Source organism: Rana temporaria, chromosome 1 (assembly GCF_905171775.1).
Source record: "Rana temporaria chromosome 1, aRanTem1.1, whole genome shotgun sequence".
Lineage (NCBI taxonomy): Eukaryota > Metazoa > Chordata > Amphibia > Anura > Ranidae > Rana > Rana temporaria.
This window is the reverse complement of record NC_053489.1, coordinates 595588112-595612080: the sequence shown is the minus strand read 5'-3', so window position 1 is coordinate 595612080 and position 23969 is coordinate 595588112. Positions and strand designations below refer to the sequence as shown.

The window sequence follows — 23969 nt, the reverse complement described above, 5'->3', positions numbered from 1 at the left end:
GAGAACCTTTTCATGATATGCTAATTTTTTGAGATAGGAATTTGGGGTTTTCATGAGCTGTATGCCAAAATCATCAATATTAAAACAATAAAAAGGCTTAAACTACTTCAGTTGTGTGTAATGAATCTAAAATATATGAAAGTCTAATGTTTATCAGCACATTACAGAAAATAATGAACTTTATCACAATATGCTAATTTTTTGAGAACCACCTGTATATATATATATATATATATGTATAGATATATATATATATAGATATATATATATATATCGATATATATATATATATATAGATATATATATATATATACACACACACATATACACAGGTCTTTTTTTCTCAGAGAATAGGTGCAGGAACTCAACCATGCTCCCCAATGTTCCTCAGGTGGGGGCAGGAGAGCAGCCTGCAGCGAATGGTGGGTGTGGCGTAATTAAACTAAGAGTGGGAGAGCCTTAAAGGGGCATTAAATGGGGCATTGAATGCAGAGTTCAGGAGTGGGCTTTGTATAGAGCTCAGGGTTCAGGAATGCACTACATACAGAGTGCATGGTTTAGTATTTCACTACCTACAGGGTGCAGGTTTTAGGGGTGCACAGTGTACAGAAAGCAGGGTTCAGGGGTGCACAGTGAACAGAGTGCAGGATTAGGGTGCACAGTGTACAGAGTGCAGTGTTAGGGGTGTAGAGAGTGCAGGGTTAGGAGTGCACGGTGTACAGATTGCAGGGTTAGGGGTGCACAGTGTACAGAGTGCAGGGTTAGGGGTGCACAGTGTACAGAGTGCAGGGTTAGGGGTGTAGAGAGTGCAGGGCTAGGAGTGCACGGTGTAAAGATTGAAGGGTTAGGGGTGCACAGTGTACAGAGTGCCCTGTTAGGGGTGTACAGGGTGTAGGGTTAGGGGTTTACAGAGTGCAGGGTTAAGAGTGCATGGTTTACAAATTGCAGGGTTAGGGGTGTACAGAGTGTAGGGTTAGGGGTTTACAGAGTGCAGGGTTAAGAGTGCATGGTTTACAGATTGCAGGGTTAGGGGTGCACAGTGTACAGAGTGCAGGGTTAGGGGTGCACAGTGTACAGAGTGCAGGGTTAGGGGTGCACAGTATACAAAGTGCAGGGTTCAGAGGTTTGCAGTGTACAGAGTGCAGGGTTCAGGGGTGTGCAGTGTACAGGAAGTAGGGTTCTAGGAGTGCATTAGAAGTGACCAGTGAGCGGAAAGCGAAGCGCCAGAGCCCTGTGCACTTGGGAGTGATTATTGTATGCCCAGGCACTCCCAGCACACTTTGTGCGCACGCCTATGATGCTGCAGTTATCTTCCCAACATTGCACCCTTCTATAAGCTTAAAATATGCATACCACTTAGAAAATGAGCCATATATAGCCACTCAAATCTAATACATTGTCCTTTTATTTTTGAAATGAAGGTTGGTGTTTTTATAGCATTAGCTCTTTCAGTTAGTCCATGTATCCTAAGGGATACATCTGATGAGTACAGAAGCACTATTGATGAGTTGTGGGCGCTAATTAATAATAGCCATTTAAGTTTTAGCATGTAATTATCATATATAAAACCCTATATCTCTAAGTATATGAGGCTATTTAAACACAATAAAAGGGTGATGTATGTCAAGGGATCCTTAAGATTAGGTGACTTAACACTCATACACTTAATAAAACGGAAAAAAAATGAGATTCCATTTGAAGTTGAAGCCCTGGAAAGTTATAATAAGCCAACACACCATTGGAAAAAAATATATACATTCATCTGATAGTGAAGAGAAGGGATCACCGCTCCAGGTGGGTCACTATGTAGAGATGGACTGACTCAGGATACCGTGGGTGCTGGCAATGCACTGACCATGCATAAGATACGAAGAAAGAGGATGGATAGCCGCACTCCAACGACCAAGCGGTTGTCTTTTATTAAAAAAAACACAGCAAGTACATCACTTCACAAGGTGTAACAAAGGAACAGGTAGAAAGCCGACGCGTTTTCGCACTGAGCTAGTACTTAATCATGGCTGATTAAGCACTAGCTCAGTGCGAAACGCGTCAGCTATCTACCTGTTCCTTTGTTGCACCTTGTGAAGTGATGTACTTGTGTGTTTTTTTTTCACGTTTTTTGTATTTTAAGGTTTATTAATGTTATAATATCTAACCTGTGCAGCAACCCATAGCCAACCATTACCCCTTAATTTTCTAAAGACAGACCAAAATTATGATTGGTTATTGGTTGCAGTTAGGTACAACATTAATTTTTAAACTTGCCTAATATAGCCTTGTATTAAGAAAGGTTTTCATAGCCCAGTGTGTGGGCATTAAACTGACACAAGATAAAGGTCACTATATGCCTACCACTGAGAAACATAGCTCAATACAACTTAAATGATTCTATTATTGATACATTAGCTGATGGGAGCAATTTTCAGTTTTGCTATATATGTCATATTGACATTGTCATTAGGCAGACTGCTAAATATACATCTAAATGTGCTTTCATGTTATAGCTGACAATCGTTTGGTATGGTTTATTTCTGGCGTGTCTTCTATGAGACAGAGCCATATTACAGGCTGGGTGGATGCACTGGGCCTTCGGCATGGGTGGCTTAGTGCTTTATAATTAGGGATTTGCTCAGTTGGGTCTAAAGTTAGGAAAGGAAAGTCTGTAAATCTTGCTGCCTAAGCAGTGTACTTAACAAACCACTGACTACCAACCACCGCAGAGATACAATCTTCTTGTAAACTGTTGTATTCCACTCTAGAATATTTTTTTTTATCAAATATAGGCCATCTGAAATATTTGGACTTTCATTGTTGTCAGTTAATACGTCACTATAGACTCGTTTCACTTTTAATTTGAAGGATTTAATTATAAGCAGTTAATTAAATGTTGCTGATTCCTTGCTATTCCATTTATAAATGTTCTAACCCAATCTAGGATTGCTGAGTTTATAGCTAGAACTTTTGCTTTCATTTTATAGACGTGATATGATTGTCCTGATTCTGATTGTATTGGTACAACTGGTAAATGATCATGTGTCTATGGACAGCCCAATATGGCCCATGTAGAAAGGTCCAGGTTGGACAATCTTCGGGGAAGAATCAACTGGTTATGATGGCTTTTCCTAGTTGATTCCTAGAATAAAAAGTTGGTAGCCCCCGTTCACACCGGTGCCATTTGTTATGCAATGTGACAGTCCCAAATTGCATGGCAAGTCACACCCTATTGTTGGCAACGGAACCGTTCAAATAGCTGCAACTCAGAAAAAGGTTCCTGCGCTACTTTTTGTTGATTTCATTGCGACTTGCATAAACTTCTGTTGTATGAAATCGCAAGCCGCAATAAAATTGGCAATGCAAATTGCACTGATGTGCAGCTTTTTAATTGCGCTGAAGTAGAATGATTTCTTCATATATATATATATATATATATATATATATATATATTATGCCACATTGATTCAACAGAGCAACTACGTGGCAGTGAAGTCTATTGACCTCTCTCTAAATTCTGGGTACCTATAAGAGCCGGTTCACACTGCGGCGGCACGACTTAGGGGGCGACTCTACAAGTTGTCCTGAAGACGACTTCAGAGGCGATTAGCAAAATTACTTCTGTATAGAAGTCAATGCAAATCGCCCCGAGCCGCCCCCGAAGTCGTACAAGAACCTTTTTCTAAGTCGGAGCGACTTGCGTCGCTCCTATTAGAACGGTTCTATTGCATAGAATGGGACGTGACTGCCACTGCAGCCTGTATACATGCCCACATGTGTGATATCAATATCATGTGACCTGGCTAGCTCCGAAAACAAGTAAATATTCTCTCCAGCATAAAAGACACAACTGAGCATGTGCAGGTCGTCTACCCTGCGCGTGTTAGCTGGCTTTCCCCAGATAGACATTGCATGAGGGGGAGGATCTGTGCATACAGGATAAAACAGGCTTTTTACACAATGCAGAGGATTAAGCCCTTAAGTTCCACAGTGAGTATAACAAGCATGCTTTACTGCATATACAGACAGATTTTACTGTTGTGGGTTTAGTAACACTTTAAAGGGGAGTTCCAGCCTTTTGGTGTTTAATAAAAGTCAGCAGCTACAAAAAGTGTAGCTGCTGACTTTTAATAAACAGACCCTTACCTGCTCCATGGTCCAGCGATGCGTTCACAGGAGCCGGCGCCTCTTTTCATAGTGTGGGCACCCGGCCGTTACAGCTTTCGGCTTCACAGCCGAGCACTCACTGCGCGTGCGCGAGTCGCGCTGCGCTCTATGAATGGACAGGCGATCTCCTAGGACCTGTCACATGTCCCTGGAGATCGCCTAAAGTCGCCGAGGCGGTCCCTGGGCAGAAGGAGGAAGTGGAACAGGAAGTCCTACTCCTACCGAAGCCCCCACCCCCCCCCCCAAAAAAATGACATGCCAAATGTGGCATGTAAGGAGTCGAGGAGTGCTTAAAGTGGAAGTTCCACTTTTGGGTGGAACTCCACTTTAAGCATTTAAAAAAAAAAATTGCATGTGTTTCAGGGATGTACTAAATATGTTTTTTTTTTATTTCCCTGACATACACTTTAATGCCTCATGCACACTTGATGTTATAAAAAAGCCAGTAATGTTAGCTGTAGAAAGTTGTAGCTGTAGAGTGAGTTTTTCAGCATTTTTGTAGTATCGATTTTCATCGTTTATTTGGCGTTTTTTTAGCTGTAGCGTTTTCTAGCTCTTTTTTTTTAGCAAAACTATTCTCCCATAAAAGATATTGGCTCAAAGAGCTGATAAACTCAGAATAGCCAAGTTTTCAGAATTTTTTCGGGCGTTTTTAAGCTGTTTTCAGCTTTTTTCACAGCTGAAAAACTCCTCTCAAAACCCACTAGTTCTGTTTTTTTTTTTTCAGCTTGAAAACGCTCCTGCTAAAAACTGCTGATAATAGCCTATGTGTGCATGAACACATAGGATAACATGCTGGGGAGTTTATTGACTGCAGAAAAAAAAAGTCTGAAGCCAAAAACAGCAGCTGTAAAAACGTCCAGTGTGCAAGAAGGCTGAACAGTTTTTGTGGCCTGCGGCAACCAATCACATTCTTCTTTTTTCCCCTCTACTATAATATTAATATACAAGGGAGAACCTTCACATTTTGTCCTTTTTTGTGTTTTTTTTACTATTTTTGTATATGCGTTTCTTTGTATGTTTGCATACGAATGCATGGGTGTGTCTCAGTATGTACTATGTTCCATACAAGTGCCCGGACGGCCTTTAAACCCCTGTGAACCATTCACCTATGCTCTCCGACAATCCAAACAGATTAATCCGGTGCCATTGAGGAGGCGATGTGTCGAGATGACAGTTTACAGCAGCTAGGCCTGCACTGTGCTTCGCAGTTCACAAGATTTCTATGCAGGTATCAAAGAACAGATAAAATCACACACACGTTTTTACAGCTCTCATCACCTGAAGGATTTTCCAGACGATTCTCTCCCCAGTAAATGTTTCTGGTACAGGCTGGAGGGTGTGTGCTTTATATTGCTTGTAGACTGTACATTGTTTGGGCAGAAAGCACTTTGTGTTGGTTAATACCCGGTTGTTTTGTATGTCAAAACGTAACCATAAAAGAGGATTTCCCATGTGCTGCGGGCACTGGGCGAGGTAGATGTTATGTAATTAAGGTTTTCTCTAGAAGCCTTTTAGGTGCATTTTATGCATGAGATGCGGTGTCAACTATTATTATTTTTAATAATATTCTCAGTGTGCTGACTGTAAGCCCTGTAGTAAATGTAGGCAGTATAAATCATGTTCAGAACAGATTTAATAAGCTGTTTTGCTAGTACAATATTTTGTTTCTTTGAGTAAATATGCAGTTTTGATGACATCACTATTGCTGCATTACTGGTTGTGCAGCTCATGTCACTTACTGGATGGATGGAAGGGTGGATGGCAGGAAGGAAGTGTAGATGGATGGGTGAATGGAAAAAAGAATGGATGGAAGGGTGGAAGTGTAGATGGATGGATGGAAGGATGGATGGAGGGAAGAAAGGAAATGTAGATGGATGGATGGATGGAAAAAAGAATGGATGGAAGGGTGGAAGGAAGGATAGATGGATGGATGGGTGGATGGCAGGAAGGAAATGTAGATGGATGGGTGAATGGAAAAAAGAATGGATGGAAGGGTGGAAGTGTAGGTGGATGGAGGGAAGAAAGGAAATGTAGATGGATGGATGGATGGAAAAAAGAATGGATGGAAGGGTGGAAGGAAGGATAGATGGATGGATGGGTGGATGGCAGGAAGGAAATGTAGATGGATGGGTGAATGGAAAAAAGAATGGATGGAAGGGTGGAAGTGTAGATGGATGGAGGGAAGGGTGGATGGAGGGAAGAAAGGAAATGTAGATGGATGGATGGATGGAAAAAAGAATGGATGGAAGGGTGGAAGGAAGGAAGGGTAGATGGATGGATATATGGAAAAAATAATGGATGGAGGAATAGGTAGGCAGATAGATAGACACTTATGCCGTATACACACGATCAGGCTTTTGCCCGGAATTCCATCGGAGAAAAAAAAAACATGTTCCATCTCTAAACTCCGATGGAATTCATCTGAATTTCCGATTAAAAAACTCAGATGGGGCTACAAACGATTAGAATATCCGATGGAAAATGTCCGTCTATCTTTTTCCTTCGGAAATTCCGATCGTGTGTACAAGGCATTAGGCCAGTGATGGCAAACCTTGGCACCCCAGATGTTTTGGAACTACATTTCCCATGATGCTCAACTACACTGCAGAGTGCATGAGCATCATGGGAAATGTAATTCCAAAACATCTGGGGTGCCAAGGTTCGCCATCACTGCATTAGGCTCTGTTCACACCTAGGCGTTTTTGGGTGTTTTTCTGCTATAAGCCTCAGCTCTAAAAACGCCCAACAAGACAAATCTGAGGCCCCGTACACACGACCGAGGTTTCTCGGCAGAATTCAGCCAGAAACTCGGTCGGAGCTGTATTCTGCCGAGAAACCCGGCCGTGTTTACACTTTCGGCCGAGGAAGCCGACGAGGATCTCGGCGAAGAAATAGAGAACATGTTCTCTATTTCCTCGTTGTTCAATGGGAAATTTCGGCTCGCCGAGATCCTCGGCAGTTTCACAAGGAACTCGACGAGCAAAACGATGTGTTTTGCCCGTCGAGTTCCTCGGACGTGTGTACGGGGCCTCATTCATTTCAATGGCCCCTGTTCACATCTGAGAATTTTGTCATCTGAAGCAAACCGCCTGAAGCTCAAAAAAGTACAGGAGCTTCTTTTTGGCAGATTACAGGCATTTTCTGCTTTTTACATTGGTGACCTTTAGACCTGTGTAAAATTACGGCAAAATGGCGTGACTTTCTGCCTGAAAACAAAACGCCTAGGTGTGAACAGAGCCTTAGGCCCCGTACACACGGCCGAGGAACTCGACGTGCCAAACACATCGAGTTCCTCGGCCAGTTCAGTCCTGGAGCCGCCGAGGACCTCGGCGGGCCGAGTTCTCCCATAGAACAACGAGGAAATAGAGAACATGTTCTCTATTTCCTCGCCGAGGTCCTCGTCGGCTTCCTCGGCCGAAAGTGTACACACGGCCGGGTTTCTCGGCAGAATTCAGCCAGAAACTCGGTCGGAAGCTGAATTCTGCCGAGGAAACTGGTCGTGTGTACGGGGCCTAAGAGCTTTTTCCGAACTGTAAAAATGCATTATAATCGGCAGTATGGCAATGTAGAGCAACAAGCTCTATACATGTGTGTTAATTGTCGTCCACTTCGTTATAACGCTTCCTTTGCCTCGTGTGTTCAGGTATCTAATGGTAATATTTACCAGCATCCCCGTTTTTAAAATGGCAAAATTAGAGACACCCTTGTCACGTGACCGGCATCATGCGTCACTTCGTATGTGAAATCTCTCGAGATTTCGCAGCATAGCGTTCCACATTGCATCTTGGGAAGCACAACACTGTGCTCCCAGAAAACATTGCAGCAAAGTCCCACATCGCATTGCGGCGCCGGGGGAAGGAACAGAAACGCCTACTCCCACGGGAGGCGAATCCCGGAAGTCACACTTTAAAAGTCTATACTACGGTATTTATAGTTTAAAAAAAGTATGTAGGTAGTGCAATGATTAAGTTAGAATACTGTTGTAGTTTGGGTGAACCTCCGCTTCAATTGTTATATGCACTCCAGTGTACATATACAGTGTACAGCATCATACAGATACAATTGATGTGTGCATTGTGGTGCACTGCGCTTTGAAATGTGAATGGACACACCCCACCACCTAAACCTCCTTTTGGGCAGGGTTGCTCTTAAGCCTGGTACACACTACAGTTTTTTGGATGCACAAAAAAAACTTGACAATTCTGGTAGGAGCCTCTGTACCCACCATGGGAGGTTAGTTCAGTGATCTCCCCCGCTGAGCTGTTGTGTTCTGACAGGGGGACCCGCCCCCCACGCCAGAACACTCCGATAAGCGCTCTCTGCCATTGGCTGAGAGCACTGATCGGGAGTCAGTCGGCTGCTGGCAGAATGTCAGCCTGTGTATTTTGTAATAACAATAGTCATGTCTATTGGTGGGGGGGCAACACTATGGCTTTTTGTTCTCAGAAAAACTAGCAATGGACTGTGTTCGTATTTTGGGCAAATCACTGTTGGAACACCAAAACTGTGAGTGATTGTCCCTTGTCCGCTCACCATTCCCATAGACATTTTCATAAATGTTTCTGTGATACTGTACAAGAATGAACGGTAATCTTTTAAACAGCCTCTTCTTCATCCAACCACCATTTAATGTCTAACTTAACTTGTACAGGTCGCATGAGTAAGTTGAATCAATTAATTACCTAACATGCAATTATTTAGCTGTAGATAGTATGTTATTCATATGCATCAGTATGATGGGGATGAATGGAAATGGGAGCTCCTGTAGTGGCACCGGGGGAGAGTATCTGGCAGTGCTGCACAATATACGCTAGTTTGCTATGAGAACTATTACGTATACGTATATTACGTTATTAGAACCTTAGTGTGGTTTGATACACGCAATGAAGAAAAAAAATAAAATTAAATATATATGGAAATATATTCATATTATAAATAAATATACAGATATATCCCAAAGATTGTACTTGTAATTGCATATCCATGTTTCAGTTGTTTTTTTGTTTTTTTTCCTTACCTTAGCTTTTAAATGTACATTTTCTGTTTCCAACACAAAATCTAATCAAGAACATGTTGGACAGAGATAATATATTGTCTCCTCCTATTGATAAGGTTTTCATATCCTGTGATCTTATCGTACACCTGCATTAACTAATTGCCTTTGTGAGTGATATTGTGCCCTTCTGTTCTTTCATTTAATATGTTTTTTTTTTTAGTTTCCTTTTGTTTGTATGTTGAACATTATCTGCCTCAGGGGAATAACATTTGGGACAACTGGAAATGATTAAAAAAGTAGATGATCTTTGTGAGTTATATCATTTAGTATAGACATGACTACTATAGTAGGTAGATATTGGTGGGATTCGGGCAGTCTAGTCTGTTCTCTTGGCTATGAGTGTAAAGCTTCGTACACAGATCCGGTTTTCCTGACGGGAAAACTGCGAGGAGAGCTTTTGGCAGGGAATCCCGGCCGTGTGTATGCTCCTCGCAGTTTTTCCAAAAGGGAAAACTGCCCAAAAATCGCCGGACCAAAAAAGAGAACCAGCTTTTTTTTGACAGTTTTCCTATGGGAAAAACTACGATGGAGCATACACACAGCCGGGATTCCAGACCAAAGCTCCATCACAGTTTTCCTGTCGGGAAAACCTCTTGTGTGTAGGGGGAAAGACTGAACCAAGCAGGTTCTCGGTTTTGCCCTCGGGATTTCCGACGGGAACTTTTCCCGTCGGAAATCCTGTACGTGTGTACGAGGCATAACAATATAACCAGCATTATTGTAGTTACAGAAGAAGTATGGGATTTTATATTCCATTAATGTAACTGGTAATTTATAGTATAGAAAGATGTATACATTGTTGGTGTTGTCATACTGTATTACCTCCAAGTACTGATGAGAGAGAAGATGACCCAATATTTAGATACTGAGGGCCGGATTCAGATACATTGGTGTATCTTTCCACGGGGCGTAACGTATCTCAGATACGCTACGCCGCCGTAAATTAAGGCGCAAGTTCCGTATTCAGAAAGAACTTGTGCCCTTAGTTACAGCAGCGTAACGTCTGTGGTCTGGCGTAAGCCCGTCTAATTCAAATGTGGATGATGTGGGTGTGTTTTACTTAAATTCACTGTGACCCCACGTATTTGCGCCGTTCGTGAAAAAATCCCAGTGCGCATGCTCGAAATTACGCTGCAAATCGTCAATGCTTTGGACGTGAATGTAACTTACGTACAGCCCTATTTGCGAACGACTTACGCAAACGACGTAAATTATGGTCATACGGACCATCACAACAATGTATCATGAGTTATGAAGATATAGACATTTTTAGCAGTAGTTCAGTAAGACCAGAACATCACTTTTTCTGTATTGAAAAGGTTGAGAAAGGCTGGTCTAGGCAGCCTTTCTCAATCTTTTTACCAGAGAGGAACCCTTAAATTAGATTTCAGATATTGGGAAGTCCTGCAACAACCAATTTATTGAGGGACAGGGGGAATCATGCCCCTTACATTGTTGGAAAGTGCAAAACTGCCATCCATTAAGTGTTGATAAACATGCTACCCTTATGGACACATAAAAAGGTCACTGATGTCATGTTTCTGGTTCTGCCAAGTGGTGCTGACCCTGGAACTATGCAGGCACCATCAGATTGGAGGTCAATCAATCAAAGCTCAAGGAACTCCTAGCAATCTTTGGAGGAACCTTATGGTTCCACAAAATCCTGATAGAAAATGGCTGGTCTAGACTCTCATAGACTTTGTGGATCATGTTAGGCCCCGTACACACGACCGAGTTTCTCGGCAGAATTCAGCCAGAAACTCGATTGGCGCTAAATTCTGCCGAGAAACCCGGCGTGTGTACACTTTCGGCCGAGGAAGTCGACGAGTTCCTCGTCGAGCCAAATAGAGAACATGTTCTCTATTTCCTCGTTGTTCAATGAGGAAAGTTGGCTCGCCGAGATCCTCGGCGGCTTCACACAGAACTCGACGAGCAAAATGATAAGTTTTGGCCGTCGAGTTCCTCGGACGTGTGTACGGGGCCTGACTTTAGTAAACACATGGATGCATACGTTCTGTTTTTTTTAGTCAAAACTTTTTTTCTACGTTTTTAAATTTACTGGGAAGGAATACAGTTTTTCCCCTATTTTCCTAATGGGGAGATTAACCCACTCTACTTTTTCTGGTGACCACTGTCATTGAGACAGGAAACAACAGGAAAGCCAATTTTTACAGTTGTCACCATAAGACAAATAGACAGGAAGTCTTCCCCGGGACACAAAGTGAAGTGAAATATCCCCAGTGGGAGACAGATATAAACTGACAGGGTCTTAATCCCACCCCTGCTCTATCCAATACTAAAAAAAAATTGTTTCGGCTAAGCATGCAGTAGTAGTAAAATTCCAAGATGGCCAAAACCATTAGCGCATTACGTTTCTGGTTCTGTAACAAGCCATATAATTAAACAGGAAATCATTTAAACATAAATTTCTTTTGCATGTTTTGTGACTTTGCAATTTGTATGCAGGATAACATCCTGAAATTAAGTCCGGAAATGTATTCCATCATTTCCATAATAAAATGTTCACTTTTTAACATTATCATTGTGTCAAAGTTTATCTGGCCGCGTTTCATAATTTTCCGGCGTTTAGTGTCGTAGCGCGTGTTTTTTGTTTGTGGTACGTGTGCATATTGTGAGATGCTTCTTCACCAACCATCTGGGTATAATTACAATCAAGACAGTAATGTTGGAGACAATGAAGGGATATGAAATACCACTTAGCAAAGGAAAGTAAGTAAAGACAGGAAGAAGAGAAAGCTATAGCAGCTGTGAGCTTGTATTTAAAAGAAGAAAGTAAGCAGTCAGTATAGCTGAGAAAAAAAATTGAGCATACTTTGTGGTTACGTAGCAAAATAATGGTCATCCTAATACTTTTACTTTTTATTAGTGAGATTTCCTAATATGATGCTCTAGTGAACATACTATGCTAAACCTTCCTAATTTTAAACAGATTTACCTCTGTAGAATAACTTTTCTGTTATGGCTTGAGGGATCTCTGTGGGTAATGCAACATCCTGCATCAGAGAATAGTGGATTGGCCCCCTATCCTCAGGGGTGGGCAATAATACCTGTACATTATCCTCAGGGGCAGGTAATAATACCTGTACATTATCCTCAGGGGCGGGCAATAATACCTGTACATTATCCTCAGGGGCGGGCAATGATACCTGTACATTATCCTCAGGGGCGGGCAATAATACCTGTACATTATCCTCGGTGGCGGGCAATAATACCTGTAGATTATACATCAGGGTCCCAACTAGGATCCCACCGGAAGTACAAAAGTTTCACCACTGCCACACATAAGTTTATTTTTTATTTCTTCACTTTGTTTGTTCATTCATTTATTCATTCATTCATTCATTTGCATTTACATGTTGTGCATGGTACAGGTAATGAGAATCACATTATCATCAAAAGAGTTTTACCACCACCTCACATATGGTTTTTATTTTTATTTATTTGACTATTTATTCATGTTTTGTGCTTATTCTACTCGTAAAGCTGAACTCCAGGCAAACAGCTAAATAAAAATATGAAAAACATATATGGGAGTGTTTTTTTTTTTTACCTTCCAAAGAATTACATTTTTTGTCCACATATTTTTTTAAATTTAAACAGCTCTGTCCACATATCACAGTCATGTCTATCTAGATTGAAGACCTGATTTTTCTTCGCTGTTGTTAAGTTACACTTAACAGTACTTACAGGTCTTGTTCCTCCTCCAGCTTATGACTGGATAGTGAAAGGAGAAGCAGCAGACTCAAGAGATCATCTCTCTGCCACTCTGGAGTTGATTTACTAAAACTGAAGAGTGCAAAATCTGGTGTAGCTCTGCATAGAAACCAATCGGGTTCCATTGTTTTTGTCAAAGCTTTAGCCCGGGTTCACACTGGTGCGATTTGACAAGTCAAATCGCATGTCAAATCGCATGTCAAATTGGCGCCACACCGATCTCAAAAAGCAGTTTCTGTACTACTTTTTGCGATTTCAGCCCGCGATTTAAATCAGAAACTGCACAGATGTCTCTGTAATCGCGTCCGAAATCGGGACTGTTCAGCTGAAGACGCACGGTTTCATTCCCGCAGCCCAGTATGAACCTGGGCTTACTGAACAAGCTGAAGTTCGAAGCACAGCTGCACCAGATTTTGCACTCTCGTTTTAGTAAATCAACCCTTCCGTCTTTATCAGCATGCTTCTTGTTAGCATATGAGCACTTCAGCTCAGCAGATGAGCTTTGCCTGCCTGACGTTCAGTTTTAACTAAGCAAGAATAGTTTCATCACTGCCACGCATACATTTATTATGATTTTGTTTTATATTCATTTTTTTTTATTTGTTCATTCATTTCCATTTATGTTTTGTGCATATTTTCACTTTTAACGTTTTCTTTTCCAGTCACATTTTATGTTTTGATTTCTTCATACGGGCCATTTCACCTGGATCAAGTGCAAAAGTTGGTACGTAATATTGGCCACTTAGATACCAGTGTTATATTCAAGCGTTATATGCAGCATCACTTTAATTGTTCTATCTTAAGCTCCTATTTTTCTCTGAATTTAATGCTTACTTATAATATATATATATATATATATATATATATATATATATATATATATATTGCATTCTTTTGTTTTATTTTCTTTGTATGATGACCAACTGAGACACTAATATACAATATTGGCATTCAAAGCTACATAATGAAAGCACGTTTCTGTAGTCTGAACACCTCGAGTCTCTAGCGGCTTATTGTAAGCTCATATGCAAACATCTTCTATTTTAATGCTAGGCCTGAGATTGTAACCACAGTAGCAATAGAATCCATTTTTGCTTCAGTCAATATTGCTTTAGTATGTATGCATATATATATATCCTTATGTGCTTTATTTGCGCTTTGTTTGTATTTGATGTTTTTAATGATACCTAAGATCTATTACTCCAGAAAAACACATTTCCATCGCTCTTATTGATCTGTTAGGTCTGTTTTACATAATTTTTTTTTTTTTTCCTCCTCTAATCCAGAAGAGCTTTCCCATAAAAATCTGTTCTGTTGAAATATATTGTGATTTGATTGATAGTGGAGCTGATTTGTGAAACCTGGAGCAAAGGCAGAGCACCTGTAACCAATTAGGTTATATCCTTTAAATACAATTTACAGTATATGACTGGTTGGTATGTATGTACAGCCGCTCTGCATTTTGTCTCATTCATCCTAAATCAGCCAGTATAGTTTTAGTGTATTACACTACTTGGAACAGAATGCATTTCCCCATAGCCACCACTTAGATTCAACCTTTAGGACTGTTTTGGATCTGATCGGTGATTGCAGAGAAGTAATTCTGTTGGGTCAGTGTTTGTACAGGACCACACCATTTACTTCATAGCAGCAAACAAATACTCTTGCGCATGAGCCTGATATCCGGGTTATCTAATGTTCGAATGACAATTCCTCAGGCCTTGCTGCCCTCCAGGATAGGGGTATCCTAGCAATCAAAAGAGGGAATAGACAAAAGAGGGCCTTGTACATTATCCTTTGGTTAATTAAGTTTGAAAAAAATGATTAAAAACTACTCACAAACATGTGAAGATAATTCGTTTTGTAAAAGCGTCCAAATGGTGGCAATCAATCTAGGTACGACAGTCTCCAGATGGTGAAAGAGAGAACTTCAGGACCACTGCTTGCTTACATGTTTTGACAGAAGAAAGTATTCCTTGAAACATGTAAGCCAGGAGAGGTCCTGAAGTCCTCCCTTTCACCATCTGGAGACGGTCGTACCTAGAATGACTGCCACCATTTGGACGCTTTTACAATACAAATTATCTTCACGTGTTTAATTTGTTTTTACAAATAAATTTACCAAAGGATAATGTACAAGGATGGTGAGCCCTCTTTTCTCTATTCCCACGCCATTTACTGTTTTCGGATTGAGGTGTGATCGAGCCGATGAGAAATAGAGCACAATCTATTTTCTCATTTATTGAGGTTGACATTCCATTTAATACGTGGAAGTGCATTGCATTGTGGTTCGAACACCTTAGGATCTTTGAGGAGAACACACTGTGAACTAAATGAGGAAATTAACACCACATTAACAAAGCAGATAGACCTATTTCAGGCCTACCAGCATCGCCCATGCCAGTTTCTGTATCAGAGGGAAATATAAGCTAACACGGGATCAACACAGATTATCGAAAAATTCCGGCAGACCCCCACTAGATTTGACATCATGCATGGAATGTGGACTGTCTGCTGATGACATAGAGACAGTGCCTGCATATAGGCTTTGGGTGCAGGTCTCGGCATCTCCACTAACAGAAACAGGAAGTGAAGCCTTGCGGCTTGACAGCCTGTTTCCTACTTCGCATACACAAGTCATGCTGCACTTTGCGAATGGTCCCGTAGTCTTCTGGGACCTGTAAAAGAAGGGGGGTAAACTTCCAGGTAAGCTCACCACAGCGATCTGAGCCAGAAGTGGAAACAGGGTACCTGTAAAAACCAGGTACCCGATCCACCCAAAAAGTGCCAAATGTGGCAGTGGAGGGGGGGGGGAGGGGAGGGTGCAACAAGTTGAGCTTCGCCTTTTGGATGAAGCTCTGCTTTAACAGCAACCATATCACCCCCCCCCCCCCAATGTTCTCAGATGAGCCAAGGCTAGGGGCAGCAAGAGGGAACTGGAACAAGCAGCTCCAACTTTCCTGCTCTCTATGCCATGTCTGACACAGATACAGCATAGAAAACAGAGCGTATCAGAAATGGATTGTACCTCCTTTGTTAATTAGGAGCAGGATCTGCTCCTTTTTCTCAGTTTAGAAGAGTAGTGCAGACTTTACACCAGAGCCTCAACGTTTCCCCCCAATGCGTTTATTTTAGCAAAATATTGCCCAAAAATGCTGACACTTGTTAACATTTTATGTAAAAATACATTATCTTAAGTAAAATAAATTGCTATTACATTTTACACTATTAAGCCCTGTACACACGGCTAAAGTCTGCCGGGAATCCCGATGGGAAAACTGCGAGGGGAGCTTTGGCCGGAAATCCTGGCCGTGTGTACAGGGCTTATGCTCCCTCGGCACTGCCTCACGGTGTTTTGCATTGGCAAGTGTAGTAAATCTTGCGGGGAAAAAAGAATAGAGAGCAGGTTCTATATTTTTCCTGGCAGGATTCCTGGCAGTTTTCCCATGAGTGAGCATATACACACCCGTTTTTCACGGCAAAAAGCTCTCCCAGCAGTTTTCTTGCCGGGAAAAACGGTTGTGTGTGCGAGGCTTAATTTTTTGGTTGGAAAAAAATATAAACACTCTCTCTACCTTTCCCCTATCTCTCTCTCTGTCCCCCCCTCTCTCTCTCTCTGTCTCCCCCTTCTCTGTCTCCCCCCCTCTCTCTCTCTCTGTCTCCCCCTCTCTCCCTTACCACCCCCCTTATCTCTCTCTCTCTCTCTATTTATATATATATATATATATATATATATATATATATATATATATATACACAGTATATGTATATATTTACAGTATATATATATATATATATATATATATATATATATATATATATATATATATATATATATATATATATATAAACTGGTAACATAAGATAGGTTACAAAGTTATTTTTATGCATGCCAATTTTATGTGCTTTTCTTTATACTCCCAAAATGCTCATTATGAGCAGGTTTTATAAGCTCTACATTGGTTTAATGCAGCCCCTGTTAATCTGTGTATAGCGTCTACAGATAAAACATTGTGCAGATCATTCATTATATTTTGTGTCATCCAGCATACATAGAAAGTTTACTGGTAGACACACTGATAAATACCGTTACCATCCAATAAAGGATCAGAGTTGTGTAAGTGTCAGTTTACGGGATGATAAATCACACCCGTAGTAAGAGCTCTAGTTTTTAATTAGGCCTTTGAGACTTTCCCTCTGATAACTGAAACATGACTACAGTGCGATGTTATTGGTTCGTAGTTTAAAAACTAGTGCGTTCTATAGATTTTAATAAATACCAATGCATTAGTATCGAGGGAAAATAATAGTCCTATTTGTAAAGCACAAACAAAGAAAACTGTTATAGGGTAGCTGTCATGGTGGAAGGACACACTAGCTTGTTATTGGAGTTTCTCCAGTCTGTCCCCAACTGACCGGAACATAAGGAAGTCACTAGTACATTAAGCTGTTTATTTATTAAGGAGGCTTTTGGACATAGTTATTTTATACTGGAAGTATAATATGTCACTTTTGCAGTAGTCTGAAAGCTGATATTTCAAAATCTTTAACATGTTCTCTTAGCCTAAAGAAAATCTGAAACCCAATTCACACCTATTATAGTCCCTATAGTCAAGATGCATATTTTCTCAGCCTATGGCTACATTCATATTGCAGTTTTATTATTGCCTACATTTTACATGAAGTATAATTCAACCCTATGTAAGGTGCATTTTGCTGGAAGTCACATCAAAGGTACAGCTACTAAATTTTTCCTTTTTAAAACAATGCTCCAAAATGTAGACATATGAATGTAAAAACCTTTTCGGACTCCATCAGACCTCTCCAGCCTATTACAGTGCATTAAAAGAGAAGTATGGCCAAAGCTTTTTTGGTCATACCTTTCTTGTGTGTCACAGAAGTACACTTATTTTAGCACTCCTGTATCATAGTGTGAGCTGATAAGAACTGTAAAGCCTCGTACACACGACCGAGTTTCTCGGCAAAAACCAGCAAGAAACTTGCCGGGAGATATTTTTTTGCCGAGGAAACCGGTCGTGTGTACATTTTTGTCGAGGAAACTGTCGAGAAACTCGACGAGCCAAAAAGAGAGCAAGTTCTCTATTTCCTTGATGGGAATGGAGAAATTTGGCTCGCCGAGTTTCTCGACAGCTTCACAAGGAACTCGTCGAGCAAAACGATGTGTTTCGCCCGTCGAGTTTCTCGGTCGTGTGTACGAGGCTTAACTCTCCATTAGCTGACATCACTGAACTGCTCCAGGCTCTGAAAGGATCCCAACTATATTCTCCGGATCTATCCAGCTAGCTGCCTACGTGCCAGCTGGCTTCAGCTTTCATGGAGCGGCTAAAAGGCCAGAGCTGACTGCGCCCACCACTCTCCTCCCTGTTCAGCCCCTCCAGTGAGCACTTAAGGGGCTGAACAGGGATCGGTGACTTAGAGTTACTGCTCTCCACTCTGAGCCGACTGGGAAATGAGGGATCATTGATCCATGTGATCGGTTCTCAGTCTTGGTGCTGATGTAGGACAGCTGCTGCATCACACAGATGCTGAAGCGTGGATGTGAGTATGAGTATTTCTTTTTTTAAGAACCCCAAATGTCTCCTTAATATTTGGCATTGCACCTCAAGGCTACATTAGGACAGAAAAAGCATACATTATACTGTATATCACCAAATAATTTAGCTGACGAGGACTCCTTAGAACTAATCAACCAATAATTATTCTATGAAAAGATGCAACTTTCTTTGCTTTATAACATCCACATAGTCAAAGTGTTACTAGACCCTCTGATCCTCCCTTTTTTCCACTGTCCCCAAACCATTTCCTTATAGAACAGAGCCTTGGGGGCAAGCTGCACATGCTCAGTTTGGTGTGTATTGCTAGATTTTATTTTGGGGAGAGTACATGTGATCAGCACAGGGCCAATCAGCACTGCCCAGACAGATGGTCAGGGGTCCTGCAGCCTGATAGAAATTACAAGACTGCTCTAACTGCTGATAAGAAAAGGTATTTAGCAGTTTATATTTACTAAAATAATTGCATTGCCATGTTGTGTGTACTGTGGGAGACCAGATATAGTGAACGCAGGGTCCTGGGATTAGTAACACTTTAAGTTGGATGGAAGATCCTATTGTGCAATGACAACATGTGCACATGTATGCCCCAAAACATTTGTACAGTATCTGTACAATAACACGTATTTATCTCATGTACACCTTAAACATCGAACATTAATAGTTTGCAGATTTGTGGTTTTGTAGGTATGTTTCAATCTGTAAAAAATCAGGAATCTGATTCTGAGCCCAGGTTTTAGTCATATTATAAATAATTATTTTACTTCAGCCTTATCATAAAGCTAAATTGCAGTCTCCCCTAAAAAAGCTGTAACAATGTGTGCCAGTCTTTCCATCCATGGATGATATGTCGCCAGCACACTAACAAGCTTGTTTCAAAGTGATGATCACATGCCTGAAGAAGAATCCCTGCATGCTTTTCTGTGTGATCATCCAAGCATAAATAGCTTGGCACTTTGAAAGAAGCTTATCGGTGTGCTGGCGACATATGTCATGATGTTTTTTTTTTTTTCCATGTTGTAAATCATGACTAGTTAGGGGTCATTGCGATACCCCTTAATCACATGCTCAATCCCAGTATGGTGTCCAAGAGAAATATACTGTATACCTCAAGTTGTACCAATCTGAATACCTCTAGCAGAAGCACTACCTGGACTACTTCCCAGCACATTACAATATATCAGTTTGGTCCAGAGCACACCACCAGGCTGCTGATGAGATATTTTGTAATTATTACCTTATTAAATGAAATGGCATTTTTTGTTCTTTGTCTGGGGTTCAGCCTTAATGGAAATGTGTTATAGAATAATAATAGTGTCACAAATATACAAACATGTATATGTGGCTTTGTATCGGTAAAATTAAAACTGTAAAATTAAAACAAAATAAATGCAATTAATATGTTACTTGAGATTAAAAATCATTCTATGTCTGTACATACAGATTTGGTCTTTCAGCAATACATCTTCCCTGGTATTCTATCCTGCAAGTTGATTGACTTCAGATTCCCCTACAGTGCCAGTACTCATGTAGGGATAATAGCGGCAATTTATACCACTTGATGAGCAATTTGGTGCTCTTGTCAACTTTTTACTGGTAAGGTGATTCTCAAATCATCACAGCAAACACTTCTGTCTCTCTCTCTCTCCCTCTTCCACTCTTCTTTTTTTTATTATTATTGCTTTTCATCTTTTCACATGTTTTTTTTTTTTTATTGGAATCAGGTTTTTGAGAGAACTATTAATAATAGAATATCAATAATAGCTATTAGTGATATCATGAGTGAATTTGAAATTCTACAGGAAGTCTAAGAGAAAGTAGAAAAAAGAAGACCAGCTTACAAGAACAAAAAAAATATGAAAATTAAGGAGGATAGAAGGAAATAAGAGAAGGAAGGAAAGGAAGTATTGATGACTGGGAAGAAGAACGGGAGGGAGTAGAAGGAAAGAAGTACGATAAGAGAAAAAATAATAATAAAGCTGAGTCCCTTTAAGCCCCGTACACACGATCGGAATTTTCGATGGAAAAAGTCAGACGGATCGGAAATTCCGACTGTGTGTATGCCCCATCGGAGTAATTCCATCGGAAATTCAGATGAATTCCATCGGAGTTTAGATAGAGAACATGTTCTATTTTACTCCGATGGAATTCCCTCGGAATTCCGATTTGAGTTTGGCCGGGCAAAAGCCTGATCGTGTGTACGGGGTCTTATCTTGGTGTTTTTCCTTCTAATATACACCACAAGGAGTCCCACTAGTTGTTCTATTTTAGAAATAAGCTGCCCATTTGTGGATCAAAATTCACCTGGTTCAGCAGGGATCGGCCGAACTTCGATCCATGTCTGTTCAACTGCCATATCGGTATGATTTCACCCGATCAGCGCCCAGCAGTCAATAGGCTGCAATGCTGAGCTGTATATTATAACTGCAGTGAAGTATCCCCAATGTTAGAATACAATGACACAGTGGGGAGGATTCATGCAGCCACATCAGAAGTATGAATGGGGGAATCCGATCATTTTTTTTTTATTTCAACTCGCTGGCTGAGCGAAAAAACTAACCCATGTTTGGCCAGCTTTAGGCTTTAAAGCGGAGATCCACCCAAATTTTTTTTTTTTTAAAAGCCAGCAGCTACAAATACTGCAGATGCTGACTTTTATTAAATGGACACTTACCTGTCTAGCTCGCCTGCGATGTCGACAGCCGAGGCCGAGCAATTGCTCGTCTCTGCTGCCCCCTGCCGCCATCCTCGGTGAGGGAATCAGGAAGTGAAGCGTTGCGGCTTCACTGCCCGGTTCCCTACTGCGCATTCGCGAGTCGCGCGGCGCATCATTACTGGTCCCCGCTATCTCCTGGGACCAGTGTGTTTCCCAGAAGATAGCAGGGGGGGGGGGGGCATTTTGATGACACGAAGACTATTCCTGGAAGTGGGTGCAAATACCTGTATTATATAGGTATCTGCACCCCCTCCCCCCTAAAAGGTGCCAAATATGACGCCGGAGGGGGGAGGGTTTCTGAAAAGCGGAGGTTCACTTTTTGTGTGGACCTTCGCTTTAAGTCAGCTTTGTTTAAATTTAACTAACAGAGAAAAGGTAATTAAAACAGGAGGAAGGAAGGAAGTACAACAGGGAAAGAGGAAATACAAATAGTGAATTAAGAGAGAGTGAGAAAAGGGAGGGAAGTACAACAGAGAAAAGGAAAATAAAAAGAGGAAGAAGGAAGTATTACAACATGAAAAGGGAAAATAAAAAGAAGAAGAAGGAAGTATTACAACATAAAAAGGAAAAATAAAAAGAGGAAGAAAGAAGTATTACAACATAGAAAGGGAAAATAAAAAAGGAAGGAGTTGAGGAGAAAGAAAGAGATAAAGGCAGGAAGGAAAGACGTGTAGCAGAGAAAAAGAAGAAATGAAGACAACAGAAAAATAAGAGAGAATGTAGGAGGAAGCAGGGGTAATAAGAGAAAGGAAGGAAGTATAACTACATAGAAAAGGAAAATAAAAAGAGAAAGTGGGAAAAAGGAAAGTGGATTGAGAGGAAGAAAGCTTGACAACAAAGAAATTGGAAAACAAGGAAGAAGATGAGGAAAGAGAATGAAGGAAAGGAAGGCCGTATAACAGAGAAAAAGAGCAGGGAATGAGAAAGGGGAAAGCTTTTTATTGATGGACTCGCTTCTTTAAAATACACAACCTCAGGTTTTTACTCTAATTGCTTGTAACCGTGCAAGTGGATTTGCTCTGCAATTTGCTACAAACACGGCAATACGAGAAGAATCAGGATAGAGGTGTCAGTGACATCCCCGCATAACAGCGTGTGTAATTCTACCAACTAGAATCCCTTGTCCCAATATTATCGAATGGAACAAAAGATTGGAGTAGCTCTTAACTATTTCTCATGCATGCCTCACTAATTTTCCGAGGGACGATTTACTTTTTCATTATATGTCCTCTCTCTGTGGAAGTCTTTTTGATTCCCTCCCCTGCTATTCTAGCAAGTCATAAACGGATGAAAGAAAATTCTCAGCTAAAGCTGTTCAGGCTCTACTATAGCCATGGCTGCTCATATTCCTTTTTTTTTTTTTTTTCCTCAGAGGATAAGATCACTTACAATTCAGTGTGAAGATCAAACGTTAAAAGCTGCTCTATTTTGGCACTGTGTATAGGCCCAGCTAACTTGTGGTCTCATCTAGCACATTTCTTCATTGTGAAATTCCTCAAGGTCACATCATATTCTTATTAACCGGTCTTCTTTATATTCATTAAACCAAAATTAATAGAAATGAGCTGAACCCATTTCATATATAACTATATATTTTCATAGCCTTAAATTTAATTGTGCACATGTAATATTATTACTGAAAGGCTAGAAATAGGCGCCTCAGTCATTATTTTTTAACGTAATTTCTTTTAATAATCTATAAATGCGACCATGCATTGACAGTGAAGATTCAGTCATCACAGCTGCAGGTTATAGAAAAACTGACATCTATGTAAATGACAAAAAATATATATTGTTAAGTGCACCCATGACCCTTGGCCTGCATTGAGCCATTGCAGTTTATTAACTAAAGGAGTTGAAAGCCCCCACATAATACATTGTTTAGGTACGCTTTTCTGTCATCCAACCATGTAAAATGGAAATTCCTGTTTATTTTATCGGTGCGTGCTTGAATAATTTAAGTGGATATTCACACAATTTATTGTGTGAAGATTGCTTGCTGCACCATAAAGGCTAGTTCACACTTGCTTCAAAACATGTTAAAGCTCTCTGAACGCCAGTCAAAGCTCCTGTCACTAAAAAATATGGTTAGCTTACAGTCCTGTTTACACCTTGCTTTTCCTTGAGGCTTCAGTGGAGCTTCAATGAGCCTTTGGTGGGGCTTCATTGGGGCATCAAGCAAGCTTTGCCATAGACTTCTATGGAGGCTTTGAAGATGCTTTGAAGCACCACTAAAGCTTCATGGGGTATAATTTTTGAAGCGAAGCCGAAGCAAAGCAAGGTGTAAACAGGAGGACTTTAAGATAACCATTTTATTTAGTAACAGGAGCTTTGACTAGCGTTCAAAGAGCTTTAACAAAGCCTGTCCGACGACTAGATTTGAAGCAGATGTAAACTAGCCGTTAATGTATGTTGAAGCTGAAGCAAGTGTAAATGAGCCCTAACAAACAATGATGCTGTGTGGCCTGACCCCCAGCAACCTAGGAGCCAAAGATGCTGTGTGGCTGCTAGTGTCCTGCCAACCAGTAATGCAGTGTGACTGCCAGTGTCCTAGCAACCAATAATTCTGTTCAGCTGCCACCATCCTAGCAACCAGTGATGGGAAAGGGTAAAGGGATGTCAAAAATGCCCGGCTTCTTGATCCACTCATGTGCACTTTGCACTTTCTTCCAGCTTCTAAGTGTACACAACAATATAAAAAAAAAATAGACATTATCACCCTTCACTT

At 40.8% G+C, this 23969-nt stretch overlaps 1 protein-coding gene across 5 annotated transcripts in view; it reads left to right on the top strand.

The window, feature by feature from the left end:
• PCDH7 (protocadherin 7) overlaps positions 1-23969 on the top strand; it is a 1118542-nt gene that overhangs the window by 22600 nt on the left and 1071973 nt on the right. Inside the window, exons 2-3 of one of the 5 annotated variants that reach the window (XR_005746343.1) lie at positions 13615-13676; positions 19969-20121. The exons of 3 other annotated variants lie outside the window; for them this stretch is intronic. Coding sequence is in view for 1 of the 2 variants with exons in the window: in XM_040335154.1 (XP_040191088.1) it covers positions 13615-13632 (18 nt within the window). In the remaining variant the exon portion in view is untranslated. The remainder of the gene's footprint in view (positions 1-13614; positions 13677-19968; positions 20122-23969) is intronic. One more of the 5 variants, XM_040335154.1, reaches the window with a different exon arrangement.